The sequence below is a fragment of the Eleutherodactylus coqui genome, chromosome 1 (assembly GCF_035609145.1).
Source record: "Eleutherodactylus coqui strain aEleCoq1 chromosome 1, aEleCoq1.hap1, whole genome shotgun sequence".
Lineage (NCBI taxonomy): Eukaryota > Metazoa > Chordata > Amphibia > Anura > Eleutherodactylidae > Eleutherodactylus > Eleutherodactylus coqui.
Window position 1 is genome coordinate 133,543,427 of NC_089837.1, and position 24,038 is coordinate 133,567,464.

Below are 24,038 nucleotides of genomic sequence, written 5' to 3' on the forward strand. Positions count from 1 at the left end.
TTTCTTAGGTATATATTATTGTTTTATTCTGGAATTTTATTTTATTTATCTATGTAATTGTGTTTTCTTACTATCTATGTCCACCATGACGTCATGTAAGACCTCTGGGGGACACTCACATTTTTTTTTTTTATTTGACATTTTCCTACCGTAGCTGGGGCATCCATAGGAGCCCCAGTTACAGGAGAAAGCAACCCCTGTAGTGACATTAGTCACTTGCAGAGCTGCCAGGGTCTAGTTTGACCCTCCAGCTCTGTAGTAGCAGGGAATCCCGGGAGGTCACATGACCCTCCCCCCCCCCCCCCCCCCCCCGGGCTCCCGTAGTAAAAATGCATTTTAATTTCACTTTCCCCACACAATTGTGCACTAATTGTGCACTGTGTATCAGGGAAGCAGAAGGCAGAAAGGGTTAAAACCCCTGATTTTTGACAAATTGAATCAGGTAAGGCAACCCAATTTTTGTTGAAAATCTTGGGAAAAATTATAATTCTCAAAATGCTTACTACAAAGGTCAGAATGCAGCCAGTCTTCAGGCAAGGCACCTTGATCATGTCACCAAATGTGCTATCCATCTTGCATATGGGCAGCTTTTTCATTGGACGCCTGCATCACATGACCTAACCATATTTAACATAGGCACAGTGTAATCCGTGTCTATTACAGCTGAGCACTGGGCAGAGAAGCTGCATTATGTTTATATGCCTATATAAAACATGGTCTATTATTAGGGAGATGAATTCTACAGAGGATATATGGCTGCTCATGTGTATACTATGGTTATACTAGTTATACTGGAGGGAACAAAGAAAGAAGCTTCATCATGTTCATTTGCCTTTATAACACGTGATCTGTTATTAGGGACAAATATTCTACAGAGAAATTAAATGGGGTTGTATTGGAGGGGCCAGAGAAAAAAGCTGCATCATATTTATATGCATATACAAGACATGGTCTGTGTATTGGGAGAAAGTACATTTCTTCTGCTGTCACTGAATATATCAGCAAAGCAGACAGACTATGGTTTGGTGTGGGAATATTGCAGTTCTCCATTTGTGGCCTCAGAGATTGTTCAAAGTTGTGAGTCTGATGACTAAAAATTATTTCCAGGCCTTATGCAGCTAGCAGTGGGGTGAAGGAAATTAAATTATGTTGTGCAAAACAGGGACAGTTCACAAAGAAACAAGCTATACTCTGTGGCCTTCTGTTCTCACATATCATGCCTCCCAGGGTTTGCAGCCTAGTTAGTTGTTGGTCAGCCGTGATGACACAAGGATAAGTATTGCCATCCCTGTTGTCTGCCTGCTGGAACAGACACTACGGGGCCTCAAAGTCAATGAGGTGTTGTTTAGAGATGAGCGAGCATGCTCGTCCGAGCTTGATGCTCGTTCACACATTAGCATACTCGAAAGTACTCGTTACTCGAGCGAGCACCACTGCGGTGCTCGAGAAAATTTCACCCTCTCCATTGTCTTCAAGGGAGCCGTGGATCCTTGTTTTTCAGGGAAGGGCTTTTATGTAAAGCCCTTCCATAAAAAACAATGCAGGGGTGCCGGCAAACCATTGTTCTCAATGGAGCCACAGGCAGCAGCCACTGCTCCATTGAAAATAGGTGCTTTTGCTGGTGCTGTTGCTTCTTTTCTGCTAATTCTGCCATGTTTCCTTCTCATCCCCATTCTCTCAAAATGAAATTTGTTTAAAGTGCAAGAAACAGTTATAATTCCACAAGTTTTCCTTGGAGAAGGCCCATGCTTAGGTGTTCTGATCTCCTGGTAAAATTTGTTCTTTGAAATATTTATGAAACTGCTTTTAAAACAAGCACTATACCTGATGTCTTCCTTGGCATAATTTTTTGGTATCTCTACTCCTTTGTCTGGGAGGAGGGGTAGGAGGTCCGTGCTTGGTTGCTCTGGTCACCTGGTTGAATTTGTTCTTTGAAAATCAGGACTTTTCTTTTAAAACAAGCAGAATACCTACTGCCTTATGTAGTGTAACCTCTTGAAAATATCAGCAAAGAAACAGCAATCCGGCTGGTAGCTGCTAGTTCACAAATTTTTGGGAGCACTACAGTTGTTCCTTGGAGAAGGTTCATGCTTGAGTAATCTGTTCACCTTACAGAACTTGTCCATTGAAAATGTATGACATTGCTTTTAAAGCAAGCACCATTGTATAAGCATCATTTGATCGCTTATACAACATACTGCAATACTGAGGTAGTGCAGTATATTGCATTTCCTGGAGGCATTCTATTAGGCCTATGAAGGCACAACTTAATAGACAAAATACATGGCTGCCATGACGACCAAATAATACCCCACGATCTTATTGCAGGTGGAAGTTCAGAAGATAGAGGGAGCCCCTCCCTCTGGCAAGTCAGTTATCAAAATTAACAACAGCATCTAAATGGTTAACACCTATGAAGGTATCTCTGACCACAACAGTTACAGCTGTGTGGCATGTATAAAAGACAGCCAAACCCTGCTGTGTTTGGAACAGGCTCAGATCCCAGGCCTGCTCCTTATACTCACAACTATCTGAGGGCATGCATATACACCCTTTTGTGGGAAAAACTTAGTAGAGCCTAAGGCTGGTTCCTACCTATCCTGAGTCCAGCAATTGCTAAGATCTGTCATTGGCTGCATCAGCCTATGATATCCAGTACATAGGCTGCTTTAAGGCCCATTTACATGCAACGATTGTCATTTGAACTAATAAACAAATGACTCAAATACTTTTTTGCTTTCAAATAATGACTGTTTACATGTAAAGATAATCATTTGAAATCCTTGCAATTCCCCTCATTAGCTGGGTTATTTGGTAATGTTGATATATAAAGTGGACATGCAGTAGATAAGATAAGTGGACGATTGTTTGCTAAAGTGGGCGTGTGCATGTGCAAAGAATCTACAGGCAGGAGTTTTTTAATTACTGCGAGAAAAAAAACATTGTCTACTGCAGCATGAGTCATTTTTGCTTACCTGGGAAAACACCTCCCTTCAAGTAGTTTGAAAGACTGAAGGATTGCTGTTTAAACCTAACTACAAGTGAACGAACTAATGACTAATTTTAGGCAGGCTTAAACTCAGCGACCAACGACAAGTGAATGAATAGTGCACAATGGCTTTGTTTCTGCACACAACTATTATCGCTCACTTTTGCTTATTTGAACAAATTTTGAGCGATAATCATTGCGTATAAATGGGCCTTCATCCCAGCTAAGGATATTGCTTCTAGGCATAAGTGCTGACTAGATTTTGGTCAGTGTCTTCTTATTTAGTTATGCTTTTCCAGATTTATCGTTGTTTGTATCTGGAACGTAGAGTCTAGAACCTCAATCTAGAATTTGGGAGCTATAACCTAAATCTAGAACTTAGAATTTGAACTTTGAACCCAGAACTTGAATCTAGAACCTGAAACTAGAATGCAGAACCTAAAAAAACCTGTGTCTGTACTTTAAAAAACACAGAACCCATAATACAGAATCTGAAATTCTGGATTCTGGTAATTTGGAACCTAGGACGTATAAATTATATCTAGAATTATAACTCAAAATCTGGGACCTGGAATCCTGATATCGGGATCAAGAACATAAGCTGATTACCTGTAACCTAGACTATTGGAACCAGAGAATTATAATCCAGAAGGTATACCTAGAAACTTGAACCTTGAGTCAGCACCATTTTTTCCAGTGGTTGTTTGTTGTTTATTTGTTCAGTTGCTTCCGACTCTTCGTGACCTTGTGGACCGGCCAACGCCAGAGATTCCTGTCGGCTGTCGCCACCCCCAACTCGACCAAGGTCCAGTCTGTCACCTGGAAGATATCATCCATCCATCTTGCCCTTGGTTGGTCCCTCTTCTTTTTGCCTTTCACTTTCCCCAACATCAGCATCTTCTCCAAGGTATCCTGCCTTCTCATTATGTGGCCGAAGTACTACAGTTGTGCCTTTAATATCATTCCCTCCAGTGAGCAGTCTGGCTTTATTTCCTAGAGTATGGACTAGTTTGATCTTCTTGCAGTCCAAGGCAATCTTAGCATTTTCCTCCAAGACCACCGTTCAAAAGAGTCTATTTTCCTTTCGCTCAGCCTTCCTTATGGTCCAGCTCTCACATCCATAGGTTACTATGGGGAATACCATTGCTTTAACTATGCAGACCTTAGTTGTCAGTGACTATTTTATTGAGATTGGTCATTGCTCTCCTCTCAAGAAGTAAACGCCTTCTTGAAATATGAAGTCTGTCACTGCCTCCACGTTTTCTCCCTCAACTTGTCAGTTGTCAATCAATCTGGTTGCCATAATCTTGTTCTATTTATGTTTAACTGCAACCCAGCTTTTGCACTTTTTCCCAGCTTTTTCTAGTGGTAACAACACAAATAAACCACAATGAGGCCTTAGTCAGACGGGCGTTTTTTCGCACGATTTGCGCATGCGCATGCGTCCGGCAATTTTTTAAAACCATTGCTTTGCAATGGTATCGGACACATGAGCGCTTTTTATGCGCTCGTCCGATAAATTATAGAACAGAAATCGCAGATCGCACCTATCTGCGATCTGCGATTCCTGTTCTCTTCTCTATATGCGCTCAATGGGGCCGGCGGCAGCAGCGCCGACCCCATTGAGAACATATAGAAGACAAATCATTCTTCTCTGCCACAGCTGTAACAGCTGTGGCAGAGAAGAACGATGTTTGCCCATTGAATTCAATGGAGCCGGCAATACAGCCGACTCCATTGAAAGCAATGGGCTGCCGGCGTGCGCGGGATGAATTGTCGGGAAGGGCTTAAATATATAAGCCCTTCCCTGCAATTCATCCAGAAAAGTGTTAAAATAAAAAATATATATATACTCACCTGCTCCCGGCAGCCGGAGTTCCATGCAGCCGGCCTGCAATGGGTGTGAAGGGGGTATGAGTCAGACCTGCCCCCTGATTGGCTCAGCGCTTATATATTTAAGCCCTTCCCGACAATTCATCCCACACTCGCCCGCAGCGCATTGCTTTCAATGGAGTCGGCTGTATTGCCGGCTCCATTGAATGCAATGCGCTGGACAGCTCCAGCCCGTTTCTAATGAAACGTGGCTAGGAGCAGATTTTTTGGGCGATTTTTTTGGCCCCCTTCACACCCACTGAGCCAATCAGGGGCAAGTCTGACTCACACCCCCTTCACACCCACTGCAGGCCGGCCGCTCTGAACTCCGTCTGCCGGGACAAGGTGAGTATATAGATTTTTTTTATTTTTACACTTTTCTGGATGAATTGCAGGAAAGGGCTTATATATTTAAGCCCTTCCCGACAAGTCATCCTGCGCTCGCCCGCAGCGCATTGCTTTCAATAGAGCCGGCTGTATGGCCGGCTCCATTGAATTCAATGCGCTGGACAGCTCCAGCCCGTTTCTAATGAAACGTGGCTAGGAGCAGATTTTTTGGGCGATTTTTTTGGCCCCCGGTCACGCGATTTGCGGATGCGCATCCGTCATGCGATCCGCAAATCGCACGAAAAAACGCCCGCGTGACTAGGGCCTGATACTGTAGTGGTCTATCCCCTATAGTAGAGTAATAAAAAGTCTATGTACACCCCTATGTGACTTGATGGTAGCAGACAGAATGAATTGTATTGAATGTCTGATATCCTCCTGTTAACAAAAGGCGATATCTGGGATAAGATACTAATAGGACTGTTGAGACAAATAGACCAGTTACTTGTTCAGGGTACACTGGTTTATTATAATTCTTCCTTCACTCTACTCCTTTCTATCCTACTACTATACAAGGTGTGAAAATAGGTTGTGGTAGGCAGTGCATGTGTTATCAGTACAGTTCTGTCTAATTAACCCTACAGTGCCGATTTTCAGTTTTGCACAGTAATCCATTGGCCGTAGAATTGGGATTAGGGTGGTATTTGTTTAATATACTTATTTATTTTTCTTGTGTGCTTGTCTTGAGTCCGTGTGTGTTTTAGCTAATTGTTATTAAAAGTTAAGTTTTAGGGTTCTAACCAGTGAAGGCTTTTAGAGTGTAAACAATACATCACAGGGAGGACCTGGAGTTGCAGTGCTGGACACAGCGAGGAGACTATAGAGTTGAGTATAGGCCTATTTGTTATTTTTGCACATGGGGATTCTGTTTGCATAAAAATGTTAAAAACTAGATAAACTCTTTTACCCACCAAAAGAGGTTATCCAGCTTTTTAAAAGAGCCTACCAAACAAAAGTGTGCTAAACAAATCAACATTTCACATGTTTTGGCACCATTCAATAGCCTCAATTACCGTAAACTGAAGCATGTGAACATCATGAAATATAGCTTGAACAGAAAGTTTTGTGATTGATTTGGAATTCTTGTAACGTTGTGTTATTTGAGCAGGTAAGGAGATATCTAGCGTGATGCCGTTGTCAGATATCCTTTCATTATCAACCACATAGCCGTAATCATCTGGATAAAAGCAATATGGAATGTCAGCTACACTGGAAGCCTGAAATAGAAAGAGTAAACATTAAAAAGAAACTTCAGAAATAATGAAAAAAACTCTATTGCCCCTTTGGGAATATGGGAAAGCTGGGAGACAATGGGTGGACATCTCAAGTGACAGTAAAAACCCAGGTTTCTGAAAGCAGATCTTGCTAGGTAAGATGTCTCCACAACAGAAGAGGACAAATTAACAACTATAGTTTCCTGTTGATTTTGTTCTTTCAATTTAAATTTTTTTTTTATCTCTATACATTCTATAGGGCTGTATTAATTAAAGGGGTTTTCCGTAGAAAATACTATTGTTGATTGGCTGGGGTCCGCCACTGGGGACCCTGACTGATTAGCTGAGCGGGTGCATGCTATCCGCGCCACAAATACACAGAGGTCAGAGCGGAAGCAGCAGTAGTCTCCGCACTGACCTCTGTGTAGTGGCTGGCACTTGTAACTGCAGGCACGGTTCTCATTGAAATCAGCTAAGTGGACCCCAGCCAATCAACTATTAATGACGTATTCTGAGGATAGGTCATCAATAGTATTTCCCATGGAAAACCCCTTTAAGTCCTACTGTACAAAAACTTTACAAGACTAAAAGATTTGCATTTGCCATTGAAAGTGGTTGTATCAGAATTAACTTTTATCAACTTTCTATAGAATAGTTCATAAAAGTCTGATCTGGGGGGTCTCACCACTGAGACCTCCACTGGTCCTGTGTCCCCCCTCCTCCTCATGGCAGGCTTACTTCACCCCTCATAGTGAGGAAGAGATTGAATGCAGAGGTGGTAGCACATGAGTAGTGTCATTCCATTCATTTTCAATGGGACTGACAGAGATGGTTGGGTACAAGCCCTTGACTATTTTCATCAGCTCTTTTGAAATGAATGGAGCAGCCATTGCTCCATTCAATGTGACATCACTGTGAGTGAGAAAAACAGTGCTGAGGAGAGAAGGACATGGGTTCCCCATTCTTGGACTAGGTAGGGGTCTCAGCAGTGGGACCCCCACGGATTAGACTTTTATCACCTATCCAGGTGATAAAACTTAATTCCGGTACAACCCATTTAACTCTTTATTTGTGCACTGTGATAACTCATTACGTCTTTCTAGAATTTGTTCTACTAAATGAAAAACAGCTCCTGTAATGGGATATACATAGCTCTAGTACATCAATAATTTAGACTGAAGATAAAATGAACAATCTATATGTTGTGCAAATTTCAAGGAGTTGATGCAAACGTACTAGTTTGTCACAGCCTTGCATGCCGAATAAAGATTTGAATGTCACACATGTGTCAAAAAGCAAATCATAATGTTTCATTAGCTTGCTTATACCTGATCTAATCAGGCGTACCCCATTATGCTTTATTATTTATGTCCAGTGAAAGCAGATTTTATATAATCTAACACAGTATGTTAGGCCAAAAAAAGACATATGTCCATCCAGTTCAGCCAATGTTGATCCAGAGGAAGGCAAAAAAAAACAAACAAACAATGAGCTAGAACGCATAAATACAACAAAGCTTTTCATATTAGAATAGTATAAAGAATCCGCAGTACATATTTAATTTGAAATATAAAACATGGCACGGTCCTTAAAAAAATGTGTGGAAAAAGTAAATGATCGCTTGTGCAACTCACTGGGCTTCGTGCCTGGAGCATGAATAGTTCAGGCATCAGTGGACATGCTGAACATTTTCCCTAGTGTGATTTTCCTTGCACAACTGTTTATGCGATACTACTGTTATTTGTAGTTATGTGCTTATTTATAGTATGTGATGTGTTGATTCCAATGTGTCATCTTGCAGTTGACTATGAACAGAAGTGACAATGTTCCCAGGGTCTAAAATACACTGTAAATACAATTAGTGGCGACATGTTGCCCCCGGAGCTTCTTCTGAGCAGAACACAGCACTCTGTATGAATTTACAAATTTCTATTATGTATTTAAAATCATCATTATTAGTGTTATGCTGTAGTGCACTAATTATAAGTAAGGATTATTAAGATTTTGACTAAGGAACATGAATGCTGTTACATGCTATGTTATTTCCATGTTAGCAAGCACATTAACAATTCACTTTTGTGCTTTTTTTTTGTTCTGCCCTATATACAGAAGCAAATAGTTTTATTTTATTCTATCATGTCACAAACCTCCCAGATGCAGCCACGGCTGATGCATTGGCTTTGATTAGCAAAAGGTTCAGGGAGGCAATCAAACTTCTCAGTATTGAGAGTCTCTGAAGGACCCGTTTGATCCCATTCCACAGTGAAAGAGTCTCCAAGTGTCAGCTGTAGTCCTGTTATATGAAGGACCTAATGGAAAACACAAAACCTAATTAAACAGATATTTTAATAAAGACATCTGGATAATAAGGAGAACTTTATTAGCCATTATATTGATTTCTGCAAGTTACAGGCGCACAGATTAAATATTCCTGTATGATTTGACTACAGGCTTCTGTCAGTGGTCATGATGGATTATTGCCTTCTAATGACACTTCTGTTGTACAGTAGATTGCCACAGAAGTAGCAGTCTGTGTAGACAGATTCGATTTACTACATCTTTTTCCCCCTAGAATGCCTGTAGAAACTATTCAACATCTCGACTTCTCTATGTTGTCTTGAGTGACGACATTCAATCTCAGCAGATTTATTAAGGATTTTGACACTGATCAACTATGAGTGTTTAATACATTTGCAAGGTGTTGGCTAAAAGATACTAGAGGTACTCAAGGGTGACATCGCTAAGTAGTCGGATGGTACTTTCTGACAAATATGACTACTAACTAAATAATGGACTGGGGTCTTGTCAAGACTATTATGTATCGATAGTGCTTAAGCATCATGTGTCTTATATGCAAGTGGTACATGTGTGGCATGTGACTTGTTATAGGTACATGTAGCATGGGTATAGGGTGTGAGGGGTCTATGTGCACCATTTGTCCAGTGTGAAGTTGAAGCATATGCCCATAGGTCCAGTGAATGAGTGACACGTGTACTATGGGACCAGTGTGTGCATGGCCAATGAATCTAGATTGTGAATGGCATGTAAGGAATATGAGTGCAGTGCAAGAGTAGTACATTTACAGAACTGATGCGATTTTTCAATGGTGTTTGTCCAAATAAGGAAGATGGAACAATACCTCTACTGCTCCACCTATTAGATAGCAGCATTTCTTCAAATCAATGTCAGACCCTTTAAACAATTCTTTATGGACTTTAAAGACTTGTTTAAGGGGTCTGAAATTGATTTGCAGGAATGCTGCCATCCAATTGGTGGCACTACAGAGGTATTGTTCCAGCTTCCTTATTTGTATATATTTCCCAGAGGAGCAAGCACGGCCTTACAAGCCTCCTCACTCACCTCCTAGGTGTCTCCTCACACACCTCATGGGTGCTCTCCTAAGGAGAGAAGATAGCCTTCTGAACTCGTGTATGTCCAGCATATGAGTGGCATGGGTCCAGCATATAGTAAGCATGTGTATGACATTTACATAATTTGTGAGGTGTTGTGAGGAGCACCTGCTAATGTTTTTTTTTTTTATTTAGACATTACTTACATAAAGTATACTTAAATATGTACACAGGCCATATGGAGGAACTATGTGCATAACATTCCAGGAAAACTTGCAACCGTGGATTGACTTTGAGTTCTCAATGGATTTCCGTAATACATTTTCTTGACACTTACATAAGACCCGGGGTCAACCTGTGTCCTCTGCTTGACAATAGGAATTACTATTTTGAACTTCCTACCTTACCCCCCATCACAACTTATACATCCACTTAATATTTCCTCACCAATATTTCCCTTTTTTTTCTCTTCCTTCTCTTTTTGGAAGGTACTATAATGCCGAGGACCGCAAATATAGCACACTTATGTAAAAGATTGATTATGTAAGCTATTACTCCTTTCATACATTAAATAGCTCAACACTCCACGAATATCAACAAGAGTATATGTTTGCGCTGGCTCCTAGTCTCTCAAAATGATGAACCTTCTTATATATCCTGTTTACAGATCCTGCGATACTTACTTGTTACTTTGTTCATATTTTTTTTATATGCAAAGATTAATAAAAAATGAAAAATGTACCCAGAAATATGTATTCAGAACGGGGAATATAACATTCAGCTTTTGCAGTTTAGCTGGCATTGAAAGAAGGAGGACCTATATACACATCTTTCATCAGGGACCCTGTAATAAAAGTGTCCACTCCAAGGATTGCTGTTTATCTAGCAGATATACAGAGAATATCTCTATATTTACATATGTGGCAAGCAACATACCTTGACATTGCTTGGGCCCCATTGCAAAATCTGTAATGCTTCATTTATAGTACCGGTCCCCTTGTATGGGGAAGAGAGACCCCCTAAGGGTTCCTTAAAACCCCAGGACCTGAGTGATATCGTATTCTCTGCGCCCTTTATAGTTAACCCCCTGCCTCCATGCTGTGCTATACATTTTCCATGGACTGATTCAAAATGTAGTCATATAGGTAAAAAATATATGATGGTATATTATTTGCAATTGTGCATCTATTATTGCTAAGGCCTCGGTCACACGGGCGATTTTTCACCACGATTTGCGCATGCGATCGGCGATTTTATAGCACCATTGCTTTGCAATGCTATCGGACACATGGGCGCTTGTATTGCGCTTGTCCGATAAATTATAGGACAAGAAATCGCAGATCGCGGCTATCTGCGATTCCTTGTATTCTTACATGCGCTCAATGGGGCCGGTGGCAGCAGCGCCGACCCCATTGAGAACATATACTACACAAATCATTCTCCTCTGCCACAGCTGTAACAGCTGTGGAAGAGAAGAATGATGTTTGCCCATTGAATTCAATGGAGCCGGCAATACAGCCGGCTCCATTGAAAGCAATGGGCTGCCGGCGAGCGCGGGATGAATTTTCGGGAAGGGCTTAAAAATATAAGCCCTTCCCTGAAAATCATCCAAAATGTGTAAAAATGAAAAAAAAAAATATATATACTCACCTTGTCCGTGCAGCCGGAGTTCAGCCGCGGCCGGCCGGCAGTTCTCCTGAACTGCTCTGAGTAGTATTCAGCAGACGGGGATTTAAAATCCCCGCCTGCTGAATGGGCTGCCTCTGATTGGTCACAGCCCTCACCAATCTCAGCTGTCATTCAATAGCTGAGAGCTGCCCCTGATTGGTCCCTGCGCTGAGCCAATCAGAGACAGCACTCACTCACCCATTCATGAATTCATGAATGGGTGAGTGAGAGCTGCCTCTGATTGGTGAGGGCTGTTAACAATCAGAGGCAGCCCATTCAGCAGGCGGGGATTTTAAATCCCCGCCTGCTGAATACTACTCAGAGCAGTTCAGGAGAACTGCCGGCCGGCCGCGGCTGAACTCCGGCTGCACGCACAAGGTGAGTATATATTTTATTTTTACACATTTTTGGATGATTTTCAGGAAAGGGCTTATATTTTTAAGCCCTTCCCGAAAATTCATCCTGCGCTCGCCAGCAGCCCATTGCTTTCAATGGAGCTGGCTGTATTGCCGGCTCCATTGAATTCAATGGGCTGGGCAGTGCTCCTGTGCTCCGGCCCGTTTCAAAGGAAACGCGTCTAGGAGCAGATTTTTCCAGCGATTTTTCGGCCGCGGTCACGCGATTTGCGGATGCGCATCCGTCATGTGATCCGCAAATCGCGGCAAAAAACACCCGTCTGACCGAGGCCTCATAATGTATGATGATTTCTTTCAAATCCCTTTTGTATTAAAGAATTACATTTTATTATTATTTTAATACATTATGTTTTAGTTAACAGTATGTAATTTAAAAAGGAAGAAGAAAGTATGATAATATTAACCTACCTTGTTGGAATTAAATGTAAAAGAAGCCGTAGCAGGCTGGACAAGATTATTCTTCTTTACTATGACATTTGTGGTTCCTTGGTTAAGTCCATATATTTTGATCTCTTCGAATCTCAGGTTATTGGGATCAATATAGTTCGTTTTTAGTGCTTCCATAGTTAGGGTGTTCTGTGGTAAGGACACAACACATCACATCATTTTCAAAATCTAGATACATTTCTTGAAAATGTCCATATAATCAATGTCTCAGCTAATCTTCTATCGCCTAACACTGCAGTATTTTACACATTTGTTAGGCGTGATAGATATCTAATTAACCTTAAGTTAAGCCCATCTTTCTCATTAACAATGTCCCACGCAACATAATAATTTCTTACTAAACATTGTTTTACTCTAGATCCGCATTTTTGAAATCTTACTAAAGAATTGTATATGCTACTACACAGGGATTTCTCAATGTACACTGAATAATTTTTTTCACAATGATATGAGAGGTACTTACATTGGAAACGGAGAAATGATATAAAATATATATGTCATTTTCTATGGTATCTAAAAAAAAAAGGAGTCAGAAACATTACAATTTACTAAAGGCACAAAACAATATTCCACAAAAGTGATTAAGGCTAAGTTCACAATGGTGTTATTATTTTACATTGTTCGAATCTGTTCTTGGGGGCCAAACAACAAAAATATCTGGAACTGCCAGACACACTCCTTTGGCTATAATGGGGTCTGTCTAAGTTCTGACATGCAGGCAGAAATTTACCCGATTGAAATAGCGCAGCATAATGCGCTATTTCGGATGGGAGTTCTGTATCAGAGCATCCAGCACAGATCCGGCAAGATGTGAATAGAGCCTTATGGATACTGTTGTTGAGACAAACTGTATAGTGTAATTTACCCTTAAAGCTGATATGTTCACTATCGAACACCAGCAAAGGATGGATGAGAAGACACCTCGCTAGGGAATATATAGCTTATTATGAGCCGATTCAGTATTTTCATATAAGAACTCATAGAGTTATAGTGATTGACTGATGCATGGGAGTTTTACATGAAAATAGTAAGACCTCCTGCACACAGCAGAACCAGATTCTGCATGCAGAACCCCGCAGCGGACTCAGGTTTGGCAGCAGCGGCGTCTGCCTGTACCTGATCTGTTACTGTCTTTTCTGTACTGTGGATTGGACTCAGCGGCTCGCCACAGCACATGCGCAGTACAGATTTTTACAAATATTTTTTCCCTGCATCGTTGCTAGGCGATGATGCAGAATCTGCAAACTGTCTGCAATGTTCATTGCGGAGGGCTTCCATTGACTTCAACAGACGCCGTCCGTGTGGAGCCCACTTGAAAATGGAGCATGCTGCAATTTTTCCTCTGCAAGCGGAAATCGTAATTGCTTTCTGCTCGTGTGTAGGAAGTAGCGGATCTCCTTAGGAAGTAACGGGTGGTAATTGCTGCTGAATCACTGTGTGGACACCGGCTGTGGATTCCACAGCAAATATCCGCCCGTGAGCAGGAGTCCTAAAGCACATCCTAGAAAAATCTTATGTCATTGATTTAGTATCTCCATCTCTGTAATATGCAGCCCTTACATAGTATAGCATAGTAGTCCTGACATTTCTGCTTCTGGTCTGAAGGAAATGGATACAGATTTCAATGAATTATTAGCTTTATAGGTACCTTTTTGGATATACTTAAATTATGTTCAAACAGGTATTCTGAAAGAAAAGCCCTGGAGGAACTTATTAGGCACCAGGCTGTCATATAAATCAACCAGCTCTATGATGAAGAGGGAACAAAGACAACCACCTCTCTTTGTTTTTCCCCCCATAGGTGTTGCAGTCATTACTGATTTCAGAACCAATATGGGTCATTTACCAGGATCAGACCTTTCTCCGATGACAGATATTACCCTGGCATTGCAACTGTCAGTTGTTGGGGCTGTCCATGATTTCAAATGCCTTCACCCTTTTAACATTTGCATGTACAGGTATGTTCAGATTCATAAAGCAGTTATACTCTAATATAAAATGTGTCTAGATAGGTTTACTATTCTGGGGAAAGATGTTCCGATGCACAGCGGATTCCTACACTGTAACCAATGTGACAGACATCATATTCAGACTATCAAATGAAAATGCCTGATTCAGAATAATAGTCTAAAGTCAGCTTCATAACTTCCCATTCAGTGTTATTGGGGTGACCTTTTTGACTGCTATAAATATCATATGGTTTGTTAGTGTTGAAGTATAGTTCTTCAGCTGAATGCTAATAAGAACGTTGCGAGCTTCCTCCCTCTGAACATGCCACCACCAAGCAATGTGAGTTATCATTTAAGAAAATCAATTTAATTATTCTGCTCTGCAGTGTGAAAAGAGCAATGCTGCCTACATACATAAATAGGATTATACACACTCTAGAAAGCTAAGACCATTGGCAAATAATAATATATGTATATTGCAGTTATTGCTGGGAAATGTGCTCTTTGAACAGTTTGAATGTGGATGTCATTCTTAACTATCCAGTTACCTATCAATAGCAGAGAATGTTCCATGAATATTGACTTATATTAGCCTATCGATCTTATTAGTTTTACTGCATTTATGTTTATAATGAACTTTCATCTAATGTGAGGGTATGCAGTGACGCCAGGATGAAAGGAGTGCTGCTTAGCATGCACGATCAGTGCTCCATTCATTTCAATGGGCTGACAGAAATACCAAGTGCCGCTCGGGTATCTCCACAGCCCCACTGAAAAAGAAGGTAGCGCTTGCGCGACCAGCACTCTATTCAGTCTCCTCCTCAATGCGGCTAGTGCAGTGAGATGGACAGGGGACATATCAACTGAGATTTTGAGCTTGCCAAGTGTCTTAGCAGTGAGACCCCCACCAATCAGCAAGTTATGCCCTATCCTGTGGATAGGGGATAACTTGAAATCTTGGTATAACTCCTTCAATGCTAAATGCACTCTCATACCTGATGTACTTGGTATCTTAGGAATGAGAGTTATAAAATGTGCTTTTACAGAATTTCAAAAGGAAAAAGGAGAAGATGCACCTAAATTTAGAGTCATTTTCTAGGATTAAAAAGGTCAATTTTTTTCCAGTATAATGCTACTCCTGCACTGAGGCAGCATCTGGTCTTGCAGTTCATACTCAGTTAAAGAGTAGCTGCACTTTTTGCCAACACTTGACATGTTAGAGACACGTGTCAAGAGTTTTGATCAATGAGAGTTCTGCTGCTGAGTCTCTGCTGATCGCTCAAACAAAGAGGCTGCAGTGCTCACCTGAGTGCTGTGCCCCTTTGGCTGTCTCAACTGCTTGCCAGCTACTCTTGGCAAGAGAAGACGGATGGATAGATCTCCGTAGACATAGTAGATATCTAAGCATAGATATCCCCCCCTCTGATAAGAAAAAAGCTTTTGACATGTTTCTCTAACATTGCAGTTACCCTTTAAATGAATAGGGTTGGACTTTAATTCCAGGCATAGCTCATGGACAAGAGTGGCAATATTTCTAGGGAGAAAAACACATCCTTTTTTCCACTTGATCTATGTACATTTTAAAGTACTATTGCCACAGAAGATCATTTCATTTGAGTGGTAAAAGTTATTTGTATCTACCTCTAGTGTCTAGATCATCCCAGAAGAAGTCTCCGCTGGCCCTCTTAAAATCATCCAGTGCGATTATTAGGCCAAGAGGGTTTTTACGACTGAAATAAATTGAGAACAATAAGAGTTAGTTCTATAATTTGCACTTTAGACCACAATGTACAATATGAGATACTCTGCAGAAGGAGTATTCCATTGTGCAAGTATTGTTTCCACATTGTCTGCATTGTATACTGCATCTGATTTTACATGATGGAAGAAAATATTAAGTTTTAATTGCAAAACATTATGGTGCTGGAAATTTTCCATTGGACTCTACAGTATTGTAAGTTAATTGTATTAATCCTTTCCAATCCACTGTCTGACGTCTTCCTACATTCTGATTGAGGGTGACTACCCACTAGCATTTTTGTTCTGCTGCGAATATGCTGCTTTTTTTCCCAAATGCCAATGGAACTTCCTAATGTTAAAAACGCAACGTGACGCAACGCAACTTTGCATTTTTAACATTAGAAAGTCCCATTGACAATTGAAAAAAAAAAAGCAGCATATTTGCAGCAGAAAAAAAACGCTAGTGGGTAGTCACCCTGAGGCTTGTACAGCTCCAATGTCAGAAGACGTCCGACAGGGTATTCTTACCGTCTATTGCCAGCCACTCTGCTGTCCGAGCCTCTCTGGTGCACACACACTAGCTTTAGCCAGTAGAAGGCACCATTGTATAACCACAAAAAGAGAAAGCCTTTTAAGAGACACTGAATCCAAAATTGGATTGGAAAGGGTTAAAGGCAATCTGTCAGCAGCTATGATGATGCAAAAATACTGACAGCACTACTTGATGGCAGAGGAGAGGGTGTAAATGTGGATTGATGGATGATTTTAGAGTCCCTAGTAGTCAGATACGAAATTTGATGCCGCTGACTCAAGTACTCTGGAAGCAGGACTTCTTGATCAAGAGTCCTCCTCTTTGTCCAATAAGGGGCTCCCCAACTCTGATTGACAGCTGTAGCATCCAATGAAGAGACCATTACAGTTGTTATTCAGAGCTCTGGAGAAGCTTACTGAACAGAGAAGACAGTACTTGAGTGAGAAGTCTCACCTCCAGAGTACTTGAATCAGTAGCATCCAACTTCATTTTCCGACTGCTGGGGACTATGAAAGTATCCATTTAAAGCCCCTAGCTAGTGTCGTCAGCAGTTCTGTATTAACAAAACTGCTGGTGGGCTCCTTTAAAGATAACTCTCTATTCATTTTGGGTAGTAGGTCTTGGAAGTTAGTTTACCCACTGCTTCTTGAACAATGTATTAGCGTTACAATAAAGGCTGATAGGCATGTCACATTGCAGATCTGCATTGTCTACCTAGAGAATGGGTCAATAGTGTAACTCTGTATCCTACCGATTTCATAGAAAGGCATACAAAGGTAATGTTTTCATAGAGAACTCATGAGAAAGAAAACTGTAACGTTTTCAACTTCATGCTTACTGTGTAGATACTCTGCTTTGGATTTACTGCTTCCAGAGGAGAAATTGGTGCCAAACTGAGGCAGCACAGAGTTGTACATGGGATGTATAAAGGGATATTGTCACAACTACTGTATGAATACCATAAACTAATGTATGGTGCAGACAGGGCAGGTTATGTGGAGTACCCCTCTCTCTCACACTGTCAGCCATGGAAGTTAGTGTGCAGACAGTGGAGCGGACTCGAATCTGCAGGCTGTGTTTGCGATCCTATAGAGATCAATGAGAATTTGTATTATCAACCTGCAGATATAAGTGCATAGCACTGTCTGTGTATTGGCTTCTGCTGACAGCACGGGAACATGGAGCCCAATAAGTATAAAAAAAAATACCTGCACTCCCATACTCTATGGAACCTGCCCTATCTGCACCATAACTTAAAGCCCTTTTACATGCAACGACTCTCGCTCAAATTTCGTTCAAATGGCTGAAAATGAGTGATAAGCGTTACATGTAAACACGGGCATCCTGCGCTTTTCGTTTGAGCAATGATTTTAAGGTTAACTTAAAATCCATTGTTCAGCCCCTGAAAAATAAAAAAAAAAACATTTATCTCTCAATAAAACACAGGCTGTTCTCTCAGTGGCATGTTTACACTAGCTAGAAGAAAACAATACAAATTGCCCACAGCCTGGAGGAGAACAAAGGAATGTGCTGGAAGCTGTTTGCACAGCTGGGTGTCTTTTAAACACATGCTGGGCTCTGCAAACAAGTCATGGAGGTTCTTTTACATGCAAATGAAGATGATAAAGTGTCAATGGTCATTAATGGCCATTGACACTTTATGCAAAAAGATCGCTAAATCTTTAAATCTTTCAGTTGTTGGGAAGATTATCTTTGCGTGTAAAATGGCCTTTAGTTTATAGTGCTCATAGGTGGTGACAGGTTTCCTTTAAATGGAATTGTCATCTCAAACATGCATTCCAAACTGCAGGCAGCATGCTATAGAGAAGGAGGAGCTGAGCAGATTGATATCTGGTTTTATGGGGATAGATTCAGTATGACTTGTAGTTTATTCATTTATATCTCTGCTCATTCTGAGCTAATTGTTCCAATAGGCAGTCCTATCAGTGACTGACAGCTGTGTATGTTTATATGTACAGGGATAGCTGTTAAAGGGGTTGTCCCGCGGCAGCAAGTGGGTCTATACACTTCTGTATGGCCATATTAATGCACTTTGTAATGTACATTGTGCATTAATTATGAGCCATACAGAAGTTATCAAAAGTTTTATACTTACCTGCTCCGTTGCTGGCGTCCTCGTCTCCATGGTGCCGACTAATTTTCGGCCTCCGATGGCCAAATTAGCCGCGCTTGCGCAGTCCGGGTCTTCTGCTGTCTTCAATGGGGCCGCTCGTGCAGAATGCCGGCTCCGTGTAGCTCCGCCCCGTCACGTGCCGATTCCAGCCAATCAGGAGGCTGGAATCGGCAATGGACCGCACAGAAGAGCTGCGGTCCACGGAGGGAGCAGACCCCGGCGGCCATCTTCAGCAGGTGAGTATGAAGACGCCGGACCGCCGGGATTCAGGTAAGCACTCTCCGGTTTGTTTTTTTAACCCCTGCATCGGGGTTGTCTCGCGCCGAACGGGGGGGGGGGGGGGGGGGGGGGAGGGGGGGTTAAAAAAAAAAAACAAAACCCGTTTCGGCGCGGGACAACCCCTTTAATCACTGATAGCTCTGCCCATTGGACTGTTCAGCTCAGAATGAGCAGAGATAAACAAAAAACAAGTTACACTGAATCTTTCTCCATAGAACTATATATCAATCTGCTCAGCTCCTCATCCTCTATATCATGCTGCCAGGGGTTTGTGCAGCATGTTCGAGCTGAAAGATTCCTTTTAAGAACCCATTATACAGAGCCTTAGATAGTCTGTTTGCTACTATACCGGCGACATGCACACACTTTTGCCAAGTGCGCGAGGTCGTAATCTTACCATCTTCAAATACAAAGAAACAATATCATTATCTGTAGCAAAATGCAACACAGCCAAGTTGTCATTTTAAAGGATAGTGGCAAATACCTACAACTATTTCCTAATCTTCCTATTACTAAAGCAATGTATCCCAGAATCACACTTAATTCTTATCTTTTCATGAACTGTAGAATACTTTTCCACAAGCTCTATGATGGGATAATGAAACTGTTCACCTTTCTCAAAGTCGTTTAACTCTGACCAAATGTCAGGCTTGAAGCGTAACTTTTCTTTTATTGGCATTGTGTTTTGGGATTAAGGAGGATCAAGTTCAGTTGCACAAGCAACATCAGTATTGAGATTTTTTTCTTTCATCTCAGCAAAACTTTTTTTCATTTAGCAGCTCTTCATATTTACAGATGCCTAACAGACCTCTGGGGATGAATAATGTCTGGCTGTTCAAAAATCAGCTTTTGCATGGAAGGCAGTGTGTAATGCTGAGATGTTGACATAATGCATAATCTAATGTCCATTTGAATGCTTAAAGCAATATTTTATACAACTGTAAGGGAATTATCCTCTTACCATAATTACTGATAAGATGCAATTATCATTCTGCTAACTATCAAGGAGTGAATTTATAATAAGCCTGAATCATCCTTTGTTTAAACCCTTTATCATGAAATCACTTGGGTCTTTTAAGAACAATTACTGCAACTCTAAAGAGAAATATCTAGTAACTCCATTATTCTCCTGTTAATGGGTTAATGGCATAGGCTATATTATCTCATTATCCTGTCTACAATGCAATATACTGCCGCATTGCAGCCGCTTTATGGGAACTCGGTCTCCAGACTGGATGGAGGCATCATAACGATAAATGACCGAAGCAAATGTAGCAGAACAATCAATGAGAAACAATGAAACAACTGTTTACAGTGAACATTGATAATTCATATATGATTAGCATCACTTTCATTTGTGAAGTTATAGAATGTACATGTTCGACTTTTCCTGTTCCAATACAATGATAAAATCTGAAAAGAGCAGCAAATGAAGGATAATTGCAATTATAGAAATGTCCATTTAATGCTTGTTCATTGGCAGTTTAAAAAATTGTAATGTTTAAACTGGACTTTAGTTTTATTCCACTCATCCCACTACAAAAAGTGCAAGACAAAAGATGGTTATGGATAGATATAGAGGTGTTACATTGTGCAGCCGCGGCTGCTGGCTTAAGCCCCATTTACACACAAGGCTATCGCTCAAAAGTCGTTCAAACAATGGCTTTTGAGCGATAATCATTGCGTGTAAACGCTTCCATTTTTCACTATTGAACAATGATTTTTAGGTGGGACTGCAGGCTGTGTTCACCATGGGATCCCTGATAACATTGTATTCAGCTGACAGCCCACGACAGCCCGTGTGAACACAATGCAGCAGAGTGCAAAGTCCAGACCACATGCTAGGATTTGCTAACAGCTGCTGGAGGCACATTTACACATAAATGAAGTGAATAAACTGCTGATGGACATTAGTATCCATTAGCAGTAGAGATGAGCGAGCACCAAAATGCTCGGGTGCTCGTTACTCGGGACGAAATTTTCGCGATGTTCAAGGGTTCGTTTCGAGTAACGAACCCCATTGAAGTCAATGGGCGACCCGAGCATTTTTGTATTTCGCCGATGCTCGCTAAGGTTTCCATGTGTGAAAATCTGGGCAATTCAAGAAAGTGATGGGAACGACACAGCAACAGATAGGGCAGGCGAGGGGCTACATGTTGGGCTGCATCTCAAGTTCACAGGTCCCACTATTAAGCCACAATACCGGCAAGAGTGCCCCCCCCCCCCCTCCCAACAACTTTTACTTCTGAAAAGCCCTCATTAGCAATGCATACCTTTGCTAAGCACCACACTACCTCCAACAAAGCACAATCACTGCCTGCATGACACTCCGCTGCCACTTCTCCTGGGTTACATGCTGCCCAACCGCCCCCCCCCACAGCGCACACCAAAGTGTCCCTGCGCAGCCTTCAGCTGCCCTCATGCCACGCCACCGTCATGTCTATTTATAAGTGAGTCTGCCATGAGGAGGAACCGCAGGCACACACTGCAGAGGGTTAGCACGGCTAGGCAGCGACCCTCTTTAAAAGGGGCGGGGCGATAGCCCACAATGCTGTACAGAAGCAATGAGAAATAGAATCCTGTGCCACCGCCATCAGGAGCTGCACACGTGGGCATAGCAATGGGGAATCTATGTGCCACACACTATTCATTCTGTCAAGGTGTCTCTGCATGCCCCAGTCAGACCGGGCTTTTTAATTCATAGACACAGGCAGGTACAACTCCCTATTGTGAAGTCCCTGTCGACCGACAGCATGGGTGGCTCCCTGGAACCCACCGGCGGTACATAAATATATCCCATTGCATTGCCCAATACAGCTGAGGTAGTAATGTCATGCTTAATACAGGTGGGCTTCGGCCCACACTGCATGCCCCAGTCTGACTGGGGTTCTTTAGAAGTGGAAACAGATGCATTTATAATTCCCTGTGGACCCACAGCATGGGTGGCTCCCTGGAACCCACCGGCGGTACACAAAAATATCCCATTGCATTGCCCAACACAGCTGAGGTAGTAATGTCGTGCTAAATGCAGGTGGGCTTCGGCCCACACTGCATGCCCCAGTCTGACTGGGGTTCTTTAGAAGTGGAAACAGATGCATTTATAATTCCCTGTGGACCCACAGCATGGGTGGGTGCCAGGAAGCCACCGGCGGTACATAAATATATCCCATTGCATTGCCCAACACAGCTGAGGTAGTAATGTCGTGCTAAATGCAAGTGGTCTTCGGCCCACACTGCATGCCCCAGTCAGACTGGTAATATGTACCTTAACAGTAACCGCGTTGGTGGTAATGTGGTGGTGACTGCGGACCTAGTAGCGCGGTTTTATTTTGTTGGTTTTCGGAATGTGGCCAGGATTAAGTGGGGTGTGGCGGGGGATGTTTTTGAGGCACTACGTGTCCTCTCCACGTGTCCGTGGTTATAAGCACCTTAACAGTAACCGCGTTGGTGGTAATGTGGTGGTGACTGCGGACCTAGTAGCGCGGTTTTATTTTGTTGGTTTTCGGAATGTGGCCAGGATTAAGTGGGGCGTGGCGGGGGATGTTTTTGAGGCACTACGTGTCCTCTCCACGTGTCCGTGGTTATATGCACCTTAACAGTAACAGCGTTGGTGGGAAATGGCCTCGCCGCCATCATGTCTTTGGGAAGCCTCTGTTTCCACACCCCAGAGACATACCATTAGCAGCGGTATAGGCAGAGCCCATAATTAGTAACATTTCAGCCGTAGCATTAGCGACAGGCCCCACTAACATATCACTAGCAGCATTATAGGGGGAGCACAGTCTTAGTTCCATTTCAGTAATAGTAGCAGCCTAGACAGGCCCCAGTAACAATTCCGAAGCAGCAGTATAGTGGGAGCGCAGTCTTCGTTCCATTTCAGTAGCTGTAGTATAGACAAGGCCCAAGTTACATTTATGTAGCTAAAGTGTAGGCCAACCCCACACACCTTTCTGTACCATGAGTGCAGGCGAAGAACATAGAAATTGCTATTATTACACTGTAGGTGAGGGCCCAAAAAAATGGTGTACCAACAGTAGTAATGTACCTCAGTAAAAATTGGCCATGCCCAACCAAGATGGCAGGTGAAACCCATTAATCGCTTTGGTTAATGTGGCATAAGTGGTAACTAGGCCTGGAGGCAGCCCAGTTTAACGACAAATTGGTTCAAGTTAAAGTTCCAACGCTTTTAAGAGCATTGAAACGTATAAAAAATTTTTAGAAAAATTATATGAGTGAGCCTTGTGGCCCTAAGAAAAATTGCCCGTTCTGCGTGATTACGTGAGGTTTCAGGAGGAGGAGCAGGAGGAGGAGGAGGAATATTATACACAGATTGATGAAGCAGAAATGTCCCCGTTTTGGATGGTGAGAGAGAACGATGCTTCCATCCGCGGGTGCAGCCTACGTATTGCTTAGGTATCGCTGCTGTCCGCTGGTGGAGAAGAGAAGTCTGGGGAAATCCAGGCTTTGTTCATCTTGATGAGTGTTAGCCTGTCGGCACTGTCGGTTGACAGGCGGGTACGCTTATCTGTGATGATTCCCCCAGCCGCACTAAACACCCTCTCCGACAAGACGCTAGCCGCAGGACAAGCAAGCACCTCCAGGGCATACAGCGCGAGTTCAGGCCACGTGTCCAGCTTCGACACCCAGTAGTTGTAGGTGGCAGAGGCGTCACGGAGGACTGTCGTGCGACTCAGCCTTGACTGGGGAGCGGTGACACAGTCTTGCTGGGGAGCCATAAAGCTGTCCAGGCCCTTAAAGACTGTTGCACTGCCTGTGCTGTACATGCTACTCGATCTCCGCACCTCCCCTGCTACCTGGCCCTCGGAACTGCGCCTTCTGCCACTAGCGCTGTCGGATTGGAATTTTACCATCAGCTTGTCCGCCAGGGTCCTGTGGTATAGCAACACTCTCGAACCCCTTTTCTCTTCGGGAATGAGAGTGGAAAGGTTCTCCTTATACCGTGGGTCGAGCAGTGTGTACATCCAGTAATCCGTAGTGGACAGAATGCGTGTAACGCGAGGGTCACGAGAAAGGCATCCTAACATGAAGTCAGCCATGTGT

The 24,038-nt window shown here is 42.4% G+C and overlaps 1 protein-coding gene across 2 annotated transcripts in view; it reads right to left on the reverse strand.

Moving 5' to 3' along the window:
- Positions 1 to 24,038, reverse strand: part of SI (sucrase-isomaltase) — a 293,147-nt gene that overhangs the window by 135,371 nt on the left and 133,738 nt on the right. For both annotated transcript variants that reach the window (XM_066600648.1, XM_066600657.1), the window contains exons 23-27: positions 15,934 to 16,022; positions 12,807 to 12,856; positions 12,305 to 12,472; positions 8,610 to 8,771; positions 6,262 to 6,465 (exon numbers count right to left, since the gene is read on the reverse strand). In XM_066600648.1, the coding sequence (XP_066456745.1) occupies positions 6,262 to 6,465; positions 8,610 to 8,771; positions 12,305 to 12,472; positions 12,807 to 12,856; positions 15,934 to 16,022 (673 nt within the window). The remainder of the gene's footprint in view (positions 1 to 6,261; positions 6,466 to 8,609; positions 8,772 to 12,304; positions 12,473 to 12,806; positions 12,857 to 15,933; positions 16,023 to 24,038) is intronic.